The 18,780-nt window shown below is 33.3% G+C and overlaps 2 protein-coding genes across 3 annotated transcripts; both read right to left on the bottom strand.

Annotated features, from left to right (window-relative positions):
* Positions 1-362: 362 nt before the first annotated feature.
* LOC132033263 (deSI-like protein At4g17486) lies at positions 363-7,259 on the bottom strand. Of its 2 annotated transcripts, none has more exons than XM_059423190.1 (4): positions 6,884-7,259; positions 2,967-3,234; positions 1,769-2,056; positions 363-1,179 (listed from the first exon to the last, which is right to left on the bottom strand). In XM_059423190.1, the coding sequence occupies exons 2-4, from the start codon at positions 3,175-3,177 to the stop codon at positions 935-937; spliced, it is 744 nt and encodes a 247-aa protein (XP_059279173.1). In that variant the 5' UTR covers positions 3,178-3,234; positions 6,884-7,259; the 3' UTR covers positions 363-934. The 2 variants fall into 2 exon arrangements, with proteins under 2 accessions (XP_059279173.1, XP_059279174.1); XM_059423191.1 differs by lacking the exon at positions 6,884-7,259 and adding an exon at positions 4,639-5,073.
* Positions 7,260-12,238: 4,979 nt separating this feature from the next.
* Positions 12,239-17,197, bottom strand: LOC132033261 (J domain-containing protein required for chloroplast accumulation response 1). Its single transcript, XM_059423187.1, has 9 exons — positions 16,606-17,197; positions 14,961-15,664; positions 14,378-14,877; positions 14,136-14,247; positions 13,696-13,763; positions 13,313-13,378; positions 13,145-13,222; positions 12,794-12,970; positions 12,239-12,588 (listed from the first exon to the last, which is right to left on the bottom strand). The coding sequence occupies exons 1-9, from the start codon at positions 16,953-16,955 to the stop codon at positions 12,550-12,552; spliced, it is 2,094 nt and encodes a 697-aa protein (XP_059279170.1). The 5' UTR covers positions 16,956-17,197; the 3' UTR covers positions 12,239-12,549.
* Positions 17,198-18,780: the final 1,583 nt, after the last annotated feature.

Below are 18,780 nucleotides of genomic sequence, written 5' to 3'. Positions count from 1 at the left end.
TATTTGCATATAGCGTAAGCTAAAGGGGTCTCCTATTTACGTAAAATTAAGTACAAGCGCCGCACGACCTCCGCCATCCATGATCAATATTGAAGTAGCATTTCGCCGAGACTACTAGAAAGTTTGACACGGTAATACATGCTTTTATTGTCTGATTAACAAGTGAGAATTTGTTTTATCTTTGTCCAAAAATTTGTTTGGAGCCAACCTTTTGGCCTAATCCCACACTTCGAAACACTGGGATGACGATCTTGCCCCTCTACAAATCTTTCCCCGATTATAATAAGCAACTTTAGATGCTCACACTTATTTTTGGTATATATTTATAAAGATAACCAAAAAGTCTTTTATGAGGACCAGTCTTGATCTTTTGAACTCACCTTTTCTTCTATTTAATTCTTTAAGAACATATAACGCAAGCCTAACAGCATAAACAATTATTAACAACTTACAGTTGATATGGTAGGACACTTGCAACATTCCGCAGTAAAAAGTAATAGAAGCCTAAACTGTAAAAGAGCACAACTTCGTGTAACTGGATATCTTCATGTGGCAGAGACAAGGCATATATAATATATCATCCCAGCATATCACTAGACTTGAATGCAGATATGCAGCTCCAAGGGATTGCTCATTTCTCAACATGTTGCATCTCCAAGTAGAACGCCGTCAAAAGTGGAGACTTTGACCGAATGAATAGGTATCAATTGATAGACGTTTCTCTTGAGAAGAGAAATCAGTGTTTCGCCTCTCTATAGAGGCATGCTCGGATGATCAATCGATGGAGGAGGCAGAAATTACTCAAAAGATAAGGGATCAAACAAGGCAGGGAAATTGCAATGCCATATTACAACTAGTATACCTTCTTAAAGAATGTTAATCTCATCATTTCGTAGTTTTCCAAAAATACATGGGGAGCCTCCATAAATTTTCTTTACTTTTTCTTTGAAGAGCGATTCGTGGATTTTCTCAACTCCAAAGAAGGTAAGCAGCCTTTGAGGGGTGACTGTAGAAATACTGAAGATGTCGATAACTTCTGCTGTCTTGTTGAAATTGAAGAGAGACAACTGAAAGCACTTCTCAGCCTTCTCTTCTCACTGACATATTCTGGGCCATTTGGTTCGTCTTCGACAGCAGCAACTTTTAAAGCATCAGGTAACATGCAGTTGAATGCTGAACCTATGTAGAGAAAATAACATAAGCATATCATACACAATACTCCTGCATTTTATTTTATATGCCGGTATTCATTTGGGCTGCCGGTATTCATTTGGGCACAGAGTTTAAGAGAAAAATAACGCCTTTTGGCACATATTGAAAGAAGCGTTGGAACTTCTGGTCCATGCTATGATATACTTCTATAGATATAAAAGAATGCCATTAGAACGGAAAGTTAAGGTTAAAGATTTCCCGATAGTATATTTGGCAAATCAATTTGAAAAACACTTATGCATTATTATAGCAATATTTTCTCCTTTGTCAAAGTTCCAAAAGTGCTTTTGGGGAAAAACTATTTCTTTTTAGCTTCTGAAAAACAGCCTCTGCTATTATTTTTTTCCTAAAAGCTTGGCCAAACACCACCATCTCTAAAATAAGTATTTAAAAAAATAAGCACTTTTGACTTCTTAGAAGCTTGGCCAAACAAGCTATAAGAGGGGGAAAATGCGACATTAAATGGAACATAACTAGTTAATAACCTTTTCTGAAAAAAGAGAACAAAGTTATCTTTTCAAGCTAATTCATAAGAGGTGGAATGGCAAAGGGATACCTAATTTTGCAAGACGGTTCACCCATTTAGGAATCTTTTTCCCGGTCAGCTTGTAGCATATATCCTTGCAAAAATGGTTGCAGTTCTTCACAATCAAGTGATACGAGTCACCGTTATAGGCAGCAGCTTGATGTTCAATAAACTCTCTAACCTGATTCGGATCCAACTTTGTAGTACCAATAAATATTGACTTCCTAAACTTAAATCCAGGACATTGCCGCGGTTCAACTTCAAATACACCACTGGTCGGGTAATCATGAGCTCCAAATGCGTATTCTACACCATGAACTGGAGAAGTATATGTTACATTAGTAGAAGTTCAATGATATGAAGCATAGAAGATAGAGACTAATTATGGTAGCTGATCAACTCATAATTCTCTTTTTTCATGTTGAAGTTTCACTGATTAATTTTGAAAACTTTTTTGAAATAGCAAGTACAAGGCTTCTCCTTGAAATATGAACCATAATAATGTTCAAACTTCATTATTAGAGGCAAATGGGACAGCTCCACTGAACTTCTAGAAATAAAAGAAGTTTGTAAAGGAAATGTGTAATTGGAACTTGGTGTAATTACACTTATTGTAGGTACCAACAAATACTCTAGATGAAAACAGGTGATTATTCTATTGGCTGGGAAAATACTATAGCACCAAAACTGTAGAATTCTCCCTTTCAGAAAGCATCCAAATATGAACCGAGAGGTGCCAAATTCTATAACACGTCAAAAGTAAAAATCTACGAACAAACTTGATGCAAACCAAATATTTGCTAGACATGAAAATCCTACGAATAAGCTCCAATGCATGCTCATATATATACCAATCAAATAGAGATTCGAATAGAATAAACAGCTTCTCAGTTCTAGTGAGACCACCAATACTAGTTAAGACACTATATGTATATAACCTAAAGGCAAGTTTTAGATCCTGAATTTAAGCATCACAAACCTTTCTAATCTCATCATAGCTAAATGACATATACGACAGACAAACATATGATAATGTGGTATATATAATCTTGTAGGTGCAATCCCCTCATTAAACAATCAGTAATATCAACGTATACGATAAGAAAAGGATCCATATAGAACCATATATTTACAAGAAAAAGGATAATTTCCCTAGGTGCACTGTGACATAAGTGACGGTGAATGGCTAAAACGAAGTAAAGAGGAAAAACTAAATAATGCCTCTTACCTTCAACACCAGAATGGAAGATACCAAAGCCAGCCCAGTAGACATAGTTATTCATAGGTGTCAAGTCATACACATTGAGACAAACCGGTGTCTCATCAGGATCAAAACGATCCGACTTTGTTTTGGGAAGCAAACAAAAATACGCTGATGATTTGTTCTTCAGACGGAGGGGCGTGCACGATTTCCATCCTTTCTTTGAATTTAATGACATTTTCCTGTTACTATTGCAAAATAAGATTCACTCAAAGCCCACCAGCCTCTTGTACATCTGCATGAACAGAAAAGCATAAGTGAAACTTGCACCGGGTAAAGTTCAATAACACCAATGTTTCTATGTATCGACCGATGATATCAGTTAAATATAAGAAGCGCAAAGCAAAAGGGTAAATCACTGGAGCATGTTTTCCATCTAAAAGGACATATCATTCTGCTTCATATTTGAAGCATTTTACATCAATTACAATTTGGATCCACTGAAGACAAAGAGAGGTGTCTAGATTTGTTACCCCCCAAGCTCGAGTTGACAGACAGAACTTTGGATTATATACAAGTTTGTCCCAACTTTCTCAAGTAAGAACTAGTATATAATAATAATAATAATAATAATAGGTGTTTTTCTGCAAAGTTCTGTCATGTGTGCTAGCACCATCAGTCCAAAACCAAGACCAACCCATTTGGGAAAAACATTAGCCTTGTGCTTTCGAGAAATTTGCTTCCCTTATTTAAACTACTTTCAGAAAAAAATTCACCTTCAATAGAAAAAAGAGGGAAAGATAACGTTACATAATTGACCACTAAATTTAGCATGGTGAACACTGTATATTAACCTGGAATCTGTCTTCTGATTGATCTAATGCATTATATACGAAGCCAAAGGGTAAAAGAACATGCTGGTAACGAAACTACAATATGCCAGCTCTATCTAACTTCATTTCGTCCATCCAAAAAACCAATTTGTATCGGCATGCCATGAAAATATGTGCATTATAACCAAGTCCTTTGGGAGCAACTTTTCTCCATCCAACTTCATGTCAGATTATTAAACCATTGCACTCGAGGTAACACATTACAACCTTTGGGCCATGCACGTTTTAATTCCTTAAAGCAGAGATATCACACAATTGCGGACTCTTTTTGTGTATTAAAGTAGGGAATATATTTAACAAACAGTCTGCTTTTACTAGTTGTGTTAGCAGGTCTATTATACAGCTTGATCCTTTGAGGATAATATATAAATATAGCTGTTGCCACCTGTCATTTTAACCACCTGCCACTGTGACAAGGCCCTACTATGACTTCTTAATGGAACCTTGAATTGTTCGATTAACAAATGAATATTTCAGCAACACAGGCAAGTGAAATTTGAACAGTTGAGGAGGACTCTTTCATTTCCAAGCAAGTCAACTTTGTGGCATTAGTGGGAAGCAACTAATCTAGTATATAATCCTCTTTTCTAATATTGCAGCTCTTTCTTCAATCTGCTTTGAATTCAAAGCAGAATTAAAAGTTCAATTTTAATTAAGCTTATTTATTAGATATTTGCTGATACACTACAGATATAGACAATTCAATTGTATGGTAGTACAAGTTTAATCAGACAACGACCATTCATTAACCATAACTAGCCTCCCTCAAACAAAACAAAAAAAGAAGAATACACATTGATAATTACCTTTAACTACATGATGGCAATTTTTACCAAAGTTGAAAAGCAGTATATTGAGTTGACTATTCTTCTTCTTTGATGACTTGGTTTACTGGTGACTTTCTAGTCCAAAGCCAAGTGAAAAAAGGGGAAGAAAATAAGGGCCTGTTTGGAAAGCCACCTGGTAATTGGAATTGGTGTAATTACTAGGGTAGTAATTACACAGCCTAGTAATTACACAGTAGTGTAATTACAACGACCTGTTTGTTTGTCATAACGTAATTACAGTGTAATTACAAGCGTGCTGTTTGGTTGCACAAGTGTAATTACACAGTCAGTTTAATTTAAAAATAAAATTTAATTATAAAAAATTTAAAATTAATATTTAAAAAATATTGCCTTTATAAATGATATTAAATTAGTTATTTAATAACACATTGTTTCTTGAAAATATATTAATTAATAATCATATATTTGTAACTAATATTGTAACAAAAATAATTGATATATATTTTTCAATTAATATTTAATTTTAATTAATTATAAAACTCAAAAGAAGACTTTTTTTGTGAGAACGTCATGGATTGGATGTTTGACAAAAAAATAATATTAATAAATATAATGTCATAACATTATTCAAATGTTTGACACAAAAAATCCATCAAATGTAAGTGAAAAATAAACAACATGCAATGTGAAAGCAAATAACTTAAAATTGAAAATATAACCTAAATTCAAAATCCAAAAGAAAAAGTTCAACATAATACTCTTATGTCAAATTCCAACATTATATAAGTAAGTTCCAACGTAACTTAAGTAAATAATTCAAAAGAAAGGAAAAATATAAGTCTATAACCTCATTCACAATAAAATTCTACTTTAATAACGTCAACCGTTATATGTCAAGTTTGTTAATAACACATTCTTTCCAATATTAAGAGGTGTAGTTTCAAATATTAGAATAATAACACGGTTATGCTAAATAAATAAAATAAAAAAATAAAAAAATACGAGCAATTACATGAAATCACAAGAAGTAAAGGTTGCGAATGAAAAGAAAGAAAATGAAAAATAAATAATATAAAAAGAAAAATACATTTTAAAAAATAAAAATAATAAAAAAGAAATTAAAATAATAGAAATAAAAAAATATTAAAAATCAAAAAAATTAAAATAATAGAAATAAAAAAATAAAAATAAAAATAAATTAAAGTAAAAAAAAAAACTAAAAAATCTGTAATTACAGGGTGAAATTACATCCACCTTTCAGCCCCCTTGAGAATTGAAGAGTGTAATTACACCCTGTCAATTACACCCAATTCCCACCTAACTGTGTAATTACTTGGTCAAACAAACAGGCCAAACTGTATAATTACACCCAATTACACCCAATTCCAATTACCTAGGTGGCTTTCCAAACAGGCCCTAAATGACTGCTCAAAAAGGAAATCAGAAAGTAGTTTGACCAAAGTGTTTTTTACATGATCATTGAAAATATTGATATCATTAAAAAACCCCACATTTGGAAATTCAGCTAGAAGAAGGGGTTGAGAGTTCAAAAGCCAAAAGAAAAGCTATGAAGTAAGCAGATCTCATAAAATTATAAATATCCCAAAATAACAAAAATTAAAAATTAAATTTCTGTCCTTTTTGGACAAGTAATCACCACCTAGCAAAGAAATAAACAGTTCACTGTTGAACATTAATTAAACAATTAAACTTCTCCCCCTTTTGACAAGTAATCACCACATAGCAAAGAAAATAAACCGTTCACTGTTCCTTCAAATAAAAAAAGAGCTAGTATTTTTTTACTCTTGAGATTAGATTCAGACATTAACAGTAAGCTTTTTGTCCTCCAAATATTTCATACAAATCCCAGTTCTGAAATGCTGCTTTCTAAAGTAAAGGCTAATAAAATTCAGGGAATAAACTCAACAAGGTGAATATTTAAAGCAATTAGAACAAAAAAAGAGAAATTATAAAAGAATCAAAGTTTCAACTTGTAAAAAGAGCAGTGCTATATCAGATCTCACAGCAAGATTAAAACATTTGCAGTGAACAAAAAGATTCAACCAATTCTTGAACAAGAAAGTGCAGGTTCACAAAATATCAAAGTTGCCAACAAAAAAAAAAAAAACTAAAATGTGGACACAAAAGTTTGATAAAAATCCAAACTTTGCAGAAAACAGGATTCAAAAGTCATACATATTATTTAAAGAAACATTAGAAGAAAAAAGAAGAGAAAGATGAGAATTTTGGATAAAAGACTTACAATTTTCCATTAGAAGAGATACCAAAGACTCCAGCTTTGAGCTTTTCTTGAGCAATATACACAAGTAATCAACTATAATGCAATTAGTGGAAGATTAAAAAAAAAAAAACAGAGCAACCTTAATATGGGGCTAGTATTAGTCTGTCCATGAGTAATTGACACACATACATGTTTTTTTTCTGACAATGACCACAGAGATATTACAACTGCAAAAAGCTCTGAAATCACGGGAATAATCTTGTTTGAACACAAGTAAATTCTGCTTACTATTTAAGTACTAAAAGAAAGCAGAAAACAAAACAGAAGAGGAATTTTGAAGGGACCCCAGATTTTCAGAAATGCAACAGAAACTGACAAAAAGAGAGAAAACACTCAAGACACACACACTTTCTATCTCTCTCTTCTTTATTTTCTTTAAGTAATTCTTATGGGATAATAACATTTTTAGTCCTTCAATTATTGATAAATGTTAAATTTGATTCATGTAATATATAATTCAATACATTTAACTCTTAAGTAATTGAAATGTGCGATTTTAATCCCTCTATATAGGAAAATATATTATTTCTAGAAGTATTCAACAACAACATACTCAGTGTAATTTTACAAGTGGGGTCTGAGAAGGTTATGATGTACGCACACCTTACCTCTATTTTTTTGGAGCAGAGAGATTGTTTCCGAAAGATTATCGACTAAAAAAAAAAAGGAAAAGAAAAGAATTTGAAGCAGGTTGCAAGAAAAAAATATGACAACGAAATAACAAGAAGTATATGACCCTTGTTATATGAAGTATATGACCCTTGTTATATGAAGTAACAATACAAGTATTCTTCTTTACTCGTATTTTTTTTTTTTTCCTGTAGTTTCTTGTCCTTTGATTTTTATTATTATTTACTCTCTCTCTTGTTCCTCGCTTAGCACACTGTTGTGTTGTAGTCACTGTTTTCTTTTTCCTACTTGACTTGCTTTGTTATTGTTTTATTTGATACTATCAGAGTTTATTGAAACAACCTCTCTACTCTATTTAGGGAAAAGAATTTACGTATACTCTACTCCAAGTACCTCCACTGGATGTATACGCTATCATATGTTGTTGTTGTAATTAAATAGTAGTGAAATGATTAACAATTCAAGAAAGATTTGTACATATTCACTACTAAAGAGATCAATAGTGAATATTTTAAGTAATTAAAGGTTAAATGTGCGTAAACATATACTGTTAGAACTAAAATTGATATTTATTAATAACTGAGGGATCAAATACTATTATCCTTTATTATTGTGATCTTTAAAAGCTCAAATGGCTCCGAGAATAAAGTCTCTGTTTCTATTTTTATTCCTTCGCTGTGTATTTTACAGCTCTTGGAATAAAGTTAAAATCAGACAAGGAAAGTTACAATAGAGTAAATGACAAGCTAAAATTGATCCAAATTTCATGAAAAGACATGGGGAAATTTTTGCAAAGAAAAAGAAAAAGGTTGGCTGTATTTTGGTATACCTGTTTATAGGGTAATTTATCCTACAAATAATAATAATATCCTTCAAATAAGGTTTTCTTTCTAAAGGGTAAAAGTTCAAATTTGCCACTAATCCTAATTTTATCATTCGTTAATAGTTGAGATTAAATCCATCATTCGCCTTGCCAAATTAGCTCACATATGCCCTTATACACCGACAAAGCAATAGTTGTTCCTAAATTATTTTTGTAAAACTTTGACCGGTTATACCTTTTTGAGATAATTATTTAATTAACGACATCGTTTATCTTTCTTATAACTTATGGACCTTTTAGATCATGCTCTAAAAGTTTTTTTTTTTTTTTTTTAATCCTGAACATCTTATGAGAAGATGTTAGATCACCATTTAAAAATTTATAGACTTAGACGACAGTCAAAATAGTTGAGATTAAATCCATCATTCACCTCGACAAATTAGCTCACATATGCCCTTATCCACCGACAAAGCAATAGTTGTTCCTAAATTATTTCTATAAAATTTTGACCGGTTATACCTTTTTGAGATAATTATTTAATTAACGACATCGTTTATCTTTCTTATAAATATAAATCTTTTAGATCATGCTTAAAAGTTTTTTTTTTTTTTTTTTTCAACCCGAACATCTTATGAGAAGATGTTAGATCACCATTTAAAAATTTATAGACTTAGACGACAGTCTAATGATTTGTCAATCTTAAAAACTATATTTACATAATTTGTGCCCTAAAAAGGCATTTGCTTAAATGAACCATGAAATTCTAATACAATAATTAGCACTTGAGGACTACCACGTGGCAAAATTTTTACTTTACCTTTTGTTTTACCAACTCCTCTCCCTAAAGACGGATATAAGGAGCCGTTTGGATATGCTTTGAAAACAGAATGATTTAAAGTTGAAGTTTTGTTTGGACATGCAATTTGAATTTTTTAAATTGTATTTTTTATAGACACAAAACCCCACAAGTTGTGAAAACCATCAAAACTTTCTCAATTCTTATGCAATCTTACCAAATGAACAAATCATAGTTCATAACAAAATTAATACGCTACTAGAGTCTAGAAGGCCTTTCTAAAAAATACAATATCAATTGATCCAACTTTAGTTCAATAAAAAGGAAAATTGAATATGAGTTGTAGAGTAACTACTCTATAATGTAATCCTTCCACATGGTTGGTAGGTATAAATATACTACCAACTTGCAGATCTTTTTTAATATTTTATATAAATGGTTGGTATACATGGTTGGTAAATATAACTACCAACTTATTGATTTTTTGTTACAAGATATAAACTTATGGGTCAGTGTTACATTTTGAAAAAATTGAAATCATGATTTGAAATCCCAGATCATACCTTTTTGGAGATTTGGGATTTGATATCATGATATGAAGTTGAAGTTGAAATTTTATGCAAATTCCGTAGACAAACACTGATTTGAAATCATAATTTCATATCGCATGGCCAAACGCCTACTAAAATTCTTTGAACATGGATGCAAAAAAAAAAAAAAAAAAAAAAAAAAAAGGAGCATTAAGTGAGAATGGTCTTTGTTCTTCTATGTATAACTAAGCTTTCCACCAAGTGCACTAACCAACCTTTTTGGAACAGGGGTGACAATAACTAATATTAGATCAATTTTAAAAAATATGTACATTAAAAACCTAATTCTACTAAGAGACCATGAGTTCACGTGCCCTATAATTAAAGGTATAAATTCGCCCCTGCCTCTCCCCCTCCCCTTCATCAAAACAACTGCTTTCTCACGTTCAATACATTATTCTGTCTCAAACATTTTTTTAATTTTTAAAAAAAGGTATTCGACGGTATGAAATAATGTCAATATTGTGCCTAATGACCTCATAAGGGTATTTATGGAGCCAGTAAATTCAATATGAGTGTCATATTATTATATACGTACATTTTACAATAATTTAAAATGTAAAAAGCAGATCCAGTTTTGTGTATTTCTAGTGGAAGAATGGAATTTATTATGACATGTACTAATAGATTGAAAAAAATCTCAAAGAATTCGTGTTCAATGTGTTATTATATATTATGGAGGTAATCATAACCATTTTTCCTTATATCATCAATAAAAGAATAGTACTTGTATATAGTTTTATGGTAAAATAACAGGTCTGTGGAACATATACAATAGTATGTCCTAAATTTGTGCCATGCTATTGCCTACGGTATAAGAAATAAATAATAGAGAAACGTGCTACCTCGTAAGTGTATCCTTGGAAGAAGGTAGGTTGGGCATAGAGCAAGGGGCCATTTGTCTCAAGTAAGTGTTGGCCATTTGGCCTCTTCTAACAACCAATCCCTACTTACATTATTATTCACTTACAAAAGGAACTCTATTATGCAACTTGCAAAATAATAATACTACTTTTCTAAAACGTTTGGAGTTACAAATTTTAGGATAGCAAATGATTAAACCAGTGACAAAGTTGTCAATCACATACGTCATGTTGGTAACACGATGCATAAAGTCTGGTAATTGTCCAGTGCTAAAAGATAGGGGAAAATGCGTTATAAACTTAAAATGGAAGCTCCGTGAACGACTAAATAAAATTTTACTGAGCATGATAAAATCAGTGACAAAAGTTATGGTCGATTTTAGAAATTTAAGATATCTCACAAATGAATTTTACCAATTTGAATAGCAATAAATATCGATAGAGTTTGATAGTATATATTCAGAACTTACCATTTTTAAATTCTAGATCCATCACTATCCGCCTTTAGAACCTTTTAGATATATATATTTTAGAACTTAATATTTCTAAAAGTTTGTTGAGTCACTTTTAGAATCTTATTGGATAATCCTAAATTGGACATGACATAGACTTTATGACTTAGAATATGATACCTTATCACATTCGTGGGAGGCAACTATGACGTTGATTTTTAAGGATATGAATTTTCTACTACTAGTTATTTATGCTTATCTTTTTTAGGTCACACCAATGGTCCCAAATCCTTATTTTATTTTCTTGGAGTAGGAGTTGGGGCAGGGCGGGGGTGGGGGACCATATTATAGCCAATTCCAAAAGGAAATGATCTTCCCAAGGAAAACTTAAATATTTCTGTATCATTAAGGATTAGTTTATTACAAGTACTAGTTCTTGCTCTACTACAATAATGCAAGTCAATTTCATCATGCACATTTTACAAGATTGCCAGCTTTTTCATGAAGAAGTACAGCTGCTTTTGCCTCTTGTTTTAAAACCATCATTAAAATCTGGTATATCAAATAGACAAAACCCAGCTTTGACATGCTTGTGCCTTATTTTTCAAGTTACTAATCCATTTTATGTGGACGGTTATTTGTATTTATCTTTCAGTTAACATAATTGTGTGAAAAACAAATGTATAGAAACTGAGAAAGTCCAACTTTTAATCTGAGCATCCCTATGAACCAGAAATTTCCTGCTCGCCTTTAGTTTCACTAACAAAGAAGTTGAGTGAGGATTCAGAGTTGTGTTGATGTTTCAGAAAATGATTTATAAGCCAATTAAATTCACAGTTCCCGATGAGCAACTGTTCCTTTCCCATTGAAATCTTTCTAACTAAGGCAGAAGGAGGGCTTTCCGGAAAGAGCAACTCGAAAATACTTTACTTCAATGCCAATACTGAAAGATGTGACTTCATGAGTGGATTTCGGGAATTACATCCACCCTTCCCCTTTTTGGTGTATGGCTTCAATCACAAGCTAGTCATTTTTTTTCAGTAGGACCCCTGAAAGCACATGCAGGATAAGCATATGTTTCTGGAGACGGTATAAAAGTGGCTCCGGTTCAGATAGATAACTCTCAACAAGAAAAAAGAGTAAGCTAGAACTAATCAAGATCAATAGGAAGCTAGAAGTCTATTGACAAAGTTCATGCCACGACAATCTATATGGAAGGGCAGTTTTGTATAATAAGGCTAGCTTCCTGCTGCCTACAAACAGTTTTGTAACAACTTTCACTAACTCATAAATGTGCTGTAGAAAAAAAGAATATATGGACTTTGATGATCTATTTAAAAGTATAGAAAAAACCAGATTTTGGTATGTTGTATGGAGTGGATATATATGAAATATTTGCCTGGTATGTACACAGATGAATAGAGTATTTTCGTGAACCGCTCCTCCTCGAATACCACATTGCATTTGTGAATGTTAAATAAGACCAACTGAGTTGAATTGATCCCAAGCTTCCTGCATCAAACCGACTTAGCACTTTTATGATTCAATAATATAAGTAAAAGGATTTAGGCTTATGAAACATGGGCTAATTTAATAGCATGGCCAAAGTAATAGTAGCATAATTATGAAGTATAGAACAATCATACACATAAATGTTTAAACTAGCGTGATTTTTTGAAAATTTTTACATGTAATATTCAACAAAATTATAAGGTACCTGCAGAATATCAAAAACTTTTTCTGCGATGTATTTCTGGTGAGCAGCAGCACCCTTTTGTTGGAGCTTATCCGGATGTATATAGAGTAACGCTCTCTGATATGCTCTTTTCACTTGATTTCCTTCAATTAAATCCACTAAGGCCACAGCCTTCCATCCGCTCTCTGGCCATAAAACCTGTTTAAAAATGATTGTGTTTCAAAAATTAGCAATCTCAACCTTAAGAAAGATACAATTCTTTTCCACGAATATAACAACAGAAACAAGATTTCTTAAAACTTCAAATTATCATCATCAACTAAATCTTCAACAGAAGCTGCTGGAATTGAGTAAAAGAGGAAACACTCTTACTAATTGTAAGGTTGAGAGCAATGAGCGAATATTTCCTTTCCTCCCTTGTGACCATTGCTTAATTTTAGCATCTGAAGCCTATATTTTAATAGGAAACAATTACAACCACGTTACGGATGCTTGAATTCAACAGGGTTAGAGTGATACTGTCGAAAAGAAATAAATTACTTGGGTGTCCTCAGATTTGCCATTAGTTTGTGAAGCTTTGTCCGGATCTTCAAATAATTCTTCCACCTACGAAAAGGTAATCTACCTCATCAGTAACACAAATTTACAACAGAGGCATTCCACAAGTATGCTACCCTATTTGATCACTTGTAAACTTTAGTCGCAAAGATCTGAAGTCATAGGACCTGACCTACTAAGGCATCAAACTGGTCACAAGCTGCAGACTCCAAAATTGGATTATTCTGTTTTCTCTAACATCCTTTTCCCTCTTATAATCCTTGCATTATTATTATTAGTTTCTGGTTACGGGATAAAGTTCCAATGCCAGATAACATAAATGCTCGCGAATAGTCAATTAAAGAAACTTAGGAAAGAACTCATACCACATAATTTCCACCAAAGAGATCATCCATGCTTCCAAATGAGGCGTTTCGATCATCTCGTTTTGACTCTACAATACACACAAAAGTGTGAAATTTCTTTATGGTATAGAAATGAGCAAGCGGTGACGCTGTCAGTACCAACGACTCTGTAAAATGTATCAGGGACACTGTGGAAATGAACTATTGAAATCGAAAAGAAAAAAAGAAGTAGAAGAATTTAACTACATTGAGAACAATAATAGGATTGGGATTCTCATGTCTCAACCAAGGTAGAAGCAGGTATGATAAGTAAAGGAACTGAATTGAGAACAATAATAGGATTGGGATTCTCAAGTCTCAATCAAGGTAGAAGCAGGGATAAGATAAGTAAAGGAACTGAAACAAGGTCCATCATTCACTGAGTCATGATTCTTGTTTTGTACAAAATAAATATAACTAACCATTAGTTGATGGAGCAGCCTTTTGATCTGAATGCTCTTTAGTCTGAGAAGTCGGTGTTTTCGTTTGGGAATATGTAGTTGTTTTCTCCTGCTTGTTAAGATTTTGGTCTACCTGCAAAAAGCAAAACACAGAATCAGAAATTGTACAGATCACTACCAATGGGGCAGCGATGGACCTATTGTTCCTGTGCCTTCCATGACTTGGGACCACAAAATGGAAGTCTAAGAGAGAAGTTTCGTACAGTAGGGGTTGCATCTTGCGCCTTGTTAATCGTGTGCGACTGAACTTTCTCATTTGCTTTTGGCATGCTGAAACTCTTTTCACTTTCAACTCCGCTATTGCTGCTAGCTTTCCATCTAAAGCTTGAACTTCGACTTTCACCTTCTTGAGGTGTTGAATGAAGCTCGTGGTTAAACATCTTTACAAAGTCTTGAACCTTTCCTTTAATTCCAGATTTAGTTGAATTCTCGGTTGGTTTTAACGGTGAAATTTGTGGACTACCTTTGTCTACTCCTGTATCTACTACAGTTTTTTTATCAAGACCTCTCTTCCCTTTTCTCTTAGCTTGTGGGTATCTTTTTTGCATGTTATCGCTGACGTCAACATAGCTTTTCTTCAAAATTTTATCGACCTCATCAACAATTTTCTTCACATCTTCACTGACTTTGAAATTTGATTTTGCTGCTTCCGTAGCTTTGACTGTGTTACTCTTCCTTTCTGTTTCTTGTGCCATAACGCCGCCTGCAAAGCAAAAAAGCATTTTTTGTGTAAGACAAACTACAAGTGTCCGTAGTTTCCAGGTTTCAAATTACTTTGGAAAGTACCTTGTTCCTCCGACTTGTTAACCAAAAATGCACGAAGAGGCTTCAACTCATCCTTTGTAGTTTCTTCCAAGTTACTTGGAATTTCTATCTGGATTCCGTCACCTAAACCTGTCTTCTGTCTGAATTGAGGTTCTTCTACTTTGCTTTTAGTTCTTAAGATAGTGTCATCTTTAACACTTTGAACGGATTTTGACTTTGCAATGCCGAGAGTTTCCCCAACAATACCATTTGCCTTGTCACTCTCCGGGTTCTTACTTCTCGTACTGAAGGGGTGAAAATTCGCATCCCTGGAGAAGTTGGTATTTTCTCTTAATGGAGAGCTGGCATCCACGTCATCATTATCTGTCCTTCCATTGAAGCTAGAACATCTTTCAAGTTTAATCTTCTCTTTAGACTTGAAATGCATCCCTCCCTTCAGTGGCACGAGTACGGGAACTCCTTTGCCTGCCCACTTGTATATGGAGAAATGAAATTGATATTCATTACTCGAATCTTCCATGCTTTCTATGTTCTTCTTCAGATTCCCTCCTATAGCCCGCTCATCGGATTCAGACATGTATCTTAAATCATCACCAATAAAAGTACCTTCACGTGATAATGGACTTTGTCGATAAAATGTGGGAGCATCATTTTTTTGGTGTGGACTATGACTTCCCGAAGCAAACGTGGGAAGATCTGTTGCTTTCGTTGACTTGGCAGGAAGGCTGGAGAGGAAACAAACACTTACAACCAATCTATGAAGCAATAATATAACAAATTGCACTAACACTCTATACAAAACACAACTACTATTACAACCAAAGGCAAAGAGAACTAGAATTGACCGGTTTCCTTCATCAGCTAGAGACAGTAGATCAGTTGATATCATCACATAAAGTTCATCAAACCTCATTATTTACTTCGATATAGATCGAAACAAGTGCAGTAGACATGCAATTGGCATAGACCATTGTCCACCACGGTGCCCCAAAAAAATGGACCGATGCGGGAGTACATATTATCTTTATTGATTCAACATCAACTACATATTATCATTCTTTCCTTCTTTCTTTTTTTACAGTGTAAGGGCCAAGAACTGGTACTAAAAATTCAGCCTTTTTTCCTTCTTTACCGGGACAGGAAGTTGGGGATATCAAAATTACTACAAACTCCAGAAAATAAATACTGCCAGCACATCTAACTGAGAGAACATATTCCATATGGAGATTAAGTTCTAAAAGAAAAGAAAAAATATGTACAGAAATTAAGTTCAAGTGTACTATGCTTTTTACAATATCAGGTTAAGTTGACCTACAACAACATTAACTTTTCATAGCAAACTTGATACGATAACCTCAACTGTATAACCTACTATAACCTGTTGAATTGCACTGATAGTATAAAAGTTCATTACACTCAGTGGCGGAGCCTACGTTAGAGTTACAAGTTCGGCAGAACCCTGTACCTTTGTCTCAGTCCTGTATCTGTATTAATAATTTCATTTAATATGTGTAAATAATCTATCCAGAACCCAGTAAAAAAACAAGGATTGTGGTCCAGATAAACTAAAAATTCTAGCTCCGCCACTGGTTACACTTTCTGTGTATATAACTTAGTGTATTAACTCACAAAACAAAAAGGCAAAAGAAAAAGGTACATAGAGTACCTGAATTGACCTGGTAGTGAAGTACCAAAAGCTTCAACTTTTGGTGACAAAGGTCGAACAGGGCTTAAAACTCTGGAACTAGGATTTGAACTATAAGATTCATCAACTTTAAATATATCATCATAGAAATCATCGCCTTGATTTCGCCTTGATCTGTTAGCATTTTCTCCACCAAAAACTGGCTTTTCATCAGACTCCATTGGGTCATTGAAACTGTGCCTACTTCTTGATTCTTGTACTGAAAATCGCCTCGGGGGACCTCCGAAAACGTCGTTAAAATCCATCTCCATATCACTGGATGAACTCTCAAATGATCTTTGAGGGCCATAATCAACTAAAACATTCTCCATGGAAAAAACTAATTCTACAATAAGTTCAAATACAAAAATGGCGGGAATTTGTTGTAACTCCAATTCTTTGGGAACCTTGGGTTCAATGCAAGAACATGTGTGGGATCCTAGAGAGAAATTAAGGCATGTTCAGAGTGTACTTTTGTTTTTTGAATTCTAAGATTTTCACGAAAATGATGTGTTTTTTGTTAAAATGATTGAAATATTGGAAACTATGGAAATTATGTGGATGGAATATTTATGACCAGAACACAAAACAGGTGGGGTAGGACGTTATGTGAATAGACTACATACCCAATACTAGTACGGATTAGTTTAAATTGAAGCCACACAGGATATACTGGTGAGATAATATTTTGGCTATGAATGGGGGATAAGAGAAGACAATATTTGCTAAAAGACAAAAGGAGGAAGAATACTGGCCTCACTGACAATTCTATTTTTTCTTATTACTATATTTCTCTTTAAGAACTTAATATCTGGTGAGACAGAATTTAAGTGTTCTGGTTTTTCAATTTTAGTGTGTGTTATTGAGTGATGGATTTTTAGGACCACTTATTAAACATGTGAAGCAAGTTTATGTGTTTTTGTTGTATTTACCGGCTGTCTTAAAACAATCCTACCTACTTTCATCTCCAAGACCAGCTTACGAGCACTACAATTATTTCAAAATGCATCTTTCTATGTTCTGTAAATCTCTAATTCCAACATTCCACGTGACATGTTTAAGTTGACATTTTGGTACATCACCCAGTGTTTTAAAAGGCGAGTTTCGGGGGGGCCAGTACGACCTCGGGCTCACGGGGCGCTTGGTTCCGGGCGCTTACCGCGCCGCCCGATCGTACGCCCTAAACATGCCTAACGCCCAACGCCGCCGCTACCAGTTCTTACACAAATTATATGTTAAATTCCTTAATTAGAATCGTTGCGCACATAATTCTTTAACAAATGAATGATACTTAATAGTTTTTTCATCTATAGAAATAAGAACATCGGGTGTAACTCAAATAATAAGTCGTAGTATTGCATATATTTGAGATCATCGTGAGAGTGAATATCACTTTATATTTCTTTTAAAAATACATAACCGAATTGTACATTTTTACTTGTCATTGGTCTTTTGTCATATGTATCAAAATTATCATATTTCATTATTTAGCTATTTGAAAGTAAATTATTTTTATTCACGAAGGAGTTACGTTTTAATTATAACACTGAGATAAAATGAATAGTATGATAGCAATATTGTTTTAAGAAATTGTGATTTTTTCATTGTTTGAAAGTTAAGATATTATAGTTGATTTGCATTTCATAATAGCTATTATTTCATTGTATTGTTTATACTTGTAAAATTATGTTATAGATAATTACAAGTTGTAAGTGGCGTATAATGGATTGCTTTGACTAATTTTATATATATATATATATATATATATATATATATATTTTTTTTTTTCTTTTTTTATATAATTTTACTTATTTAAAAGTATTTATTGTAATTATATTATTTTATGAAATACTAAAAATTAAATACGCCATGGGGCTTACGCCCCGTCTCGAGGCTTACGCTCTCCGGCGCATATGTAAAACGCCCCACCTTACGCCCCCGCTTTTTAAAACACTGATCACACCTTTGGTTTAAGACGACGAGATGCAAAAGTCTTCATTATTTTTTAAAATTTCGTGCCTAGTCAAACTAAGACAATTAAATTGAAACGAAGAGACTAGTATTTTTATCTCCATTGGGAGGGATCAAGTAAATATTTTAGCTTATAGTGAGTGCTTCAATTGTCGTTTAATTTCTCTCTAGCATTCACCCAATCAA

This window comes from Lycium ferocissimum, chromosome 10 (genome assembly GCF_029784015.1).
Source record: "Lycium ferocissimum isolate CSIRO_LF1 chromosome 10, AGI_CSIRO_Lferr_CH_V1, whole genome shotgun sequence".
NCBI lineage: Eukaryota > Viridiplantae > Streptophyta > Magnoliopsida > Solanales > Solanaceae > Lycium > Lycium ferocissimum.
This window is presented reverse-complemented; position numbering and strand designations above follow the sequence as displayed.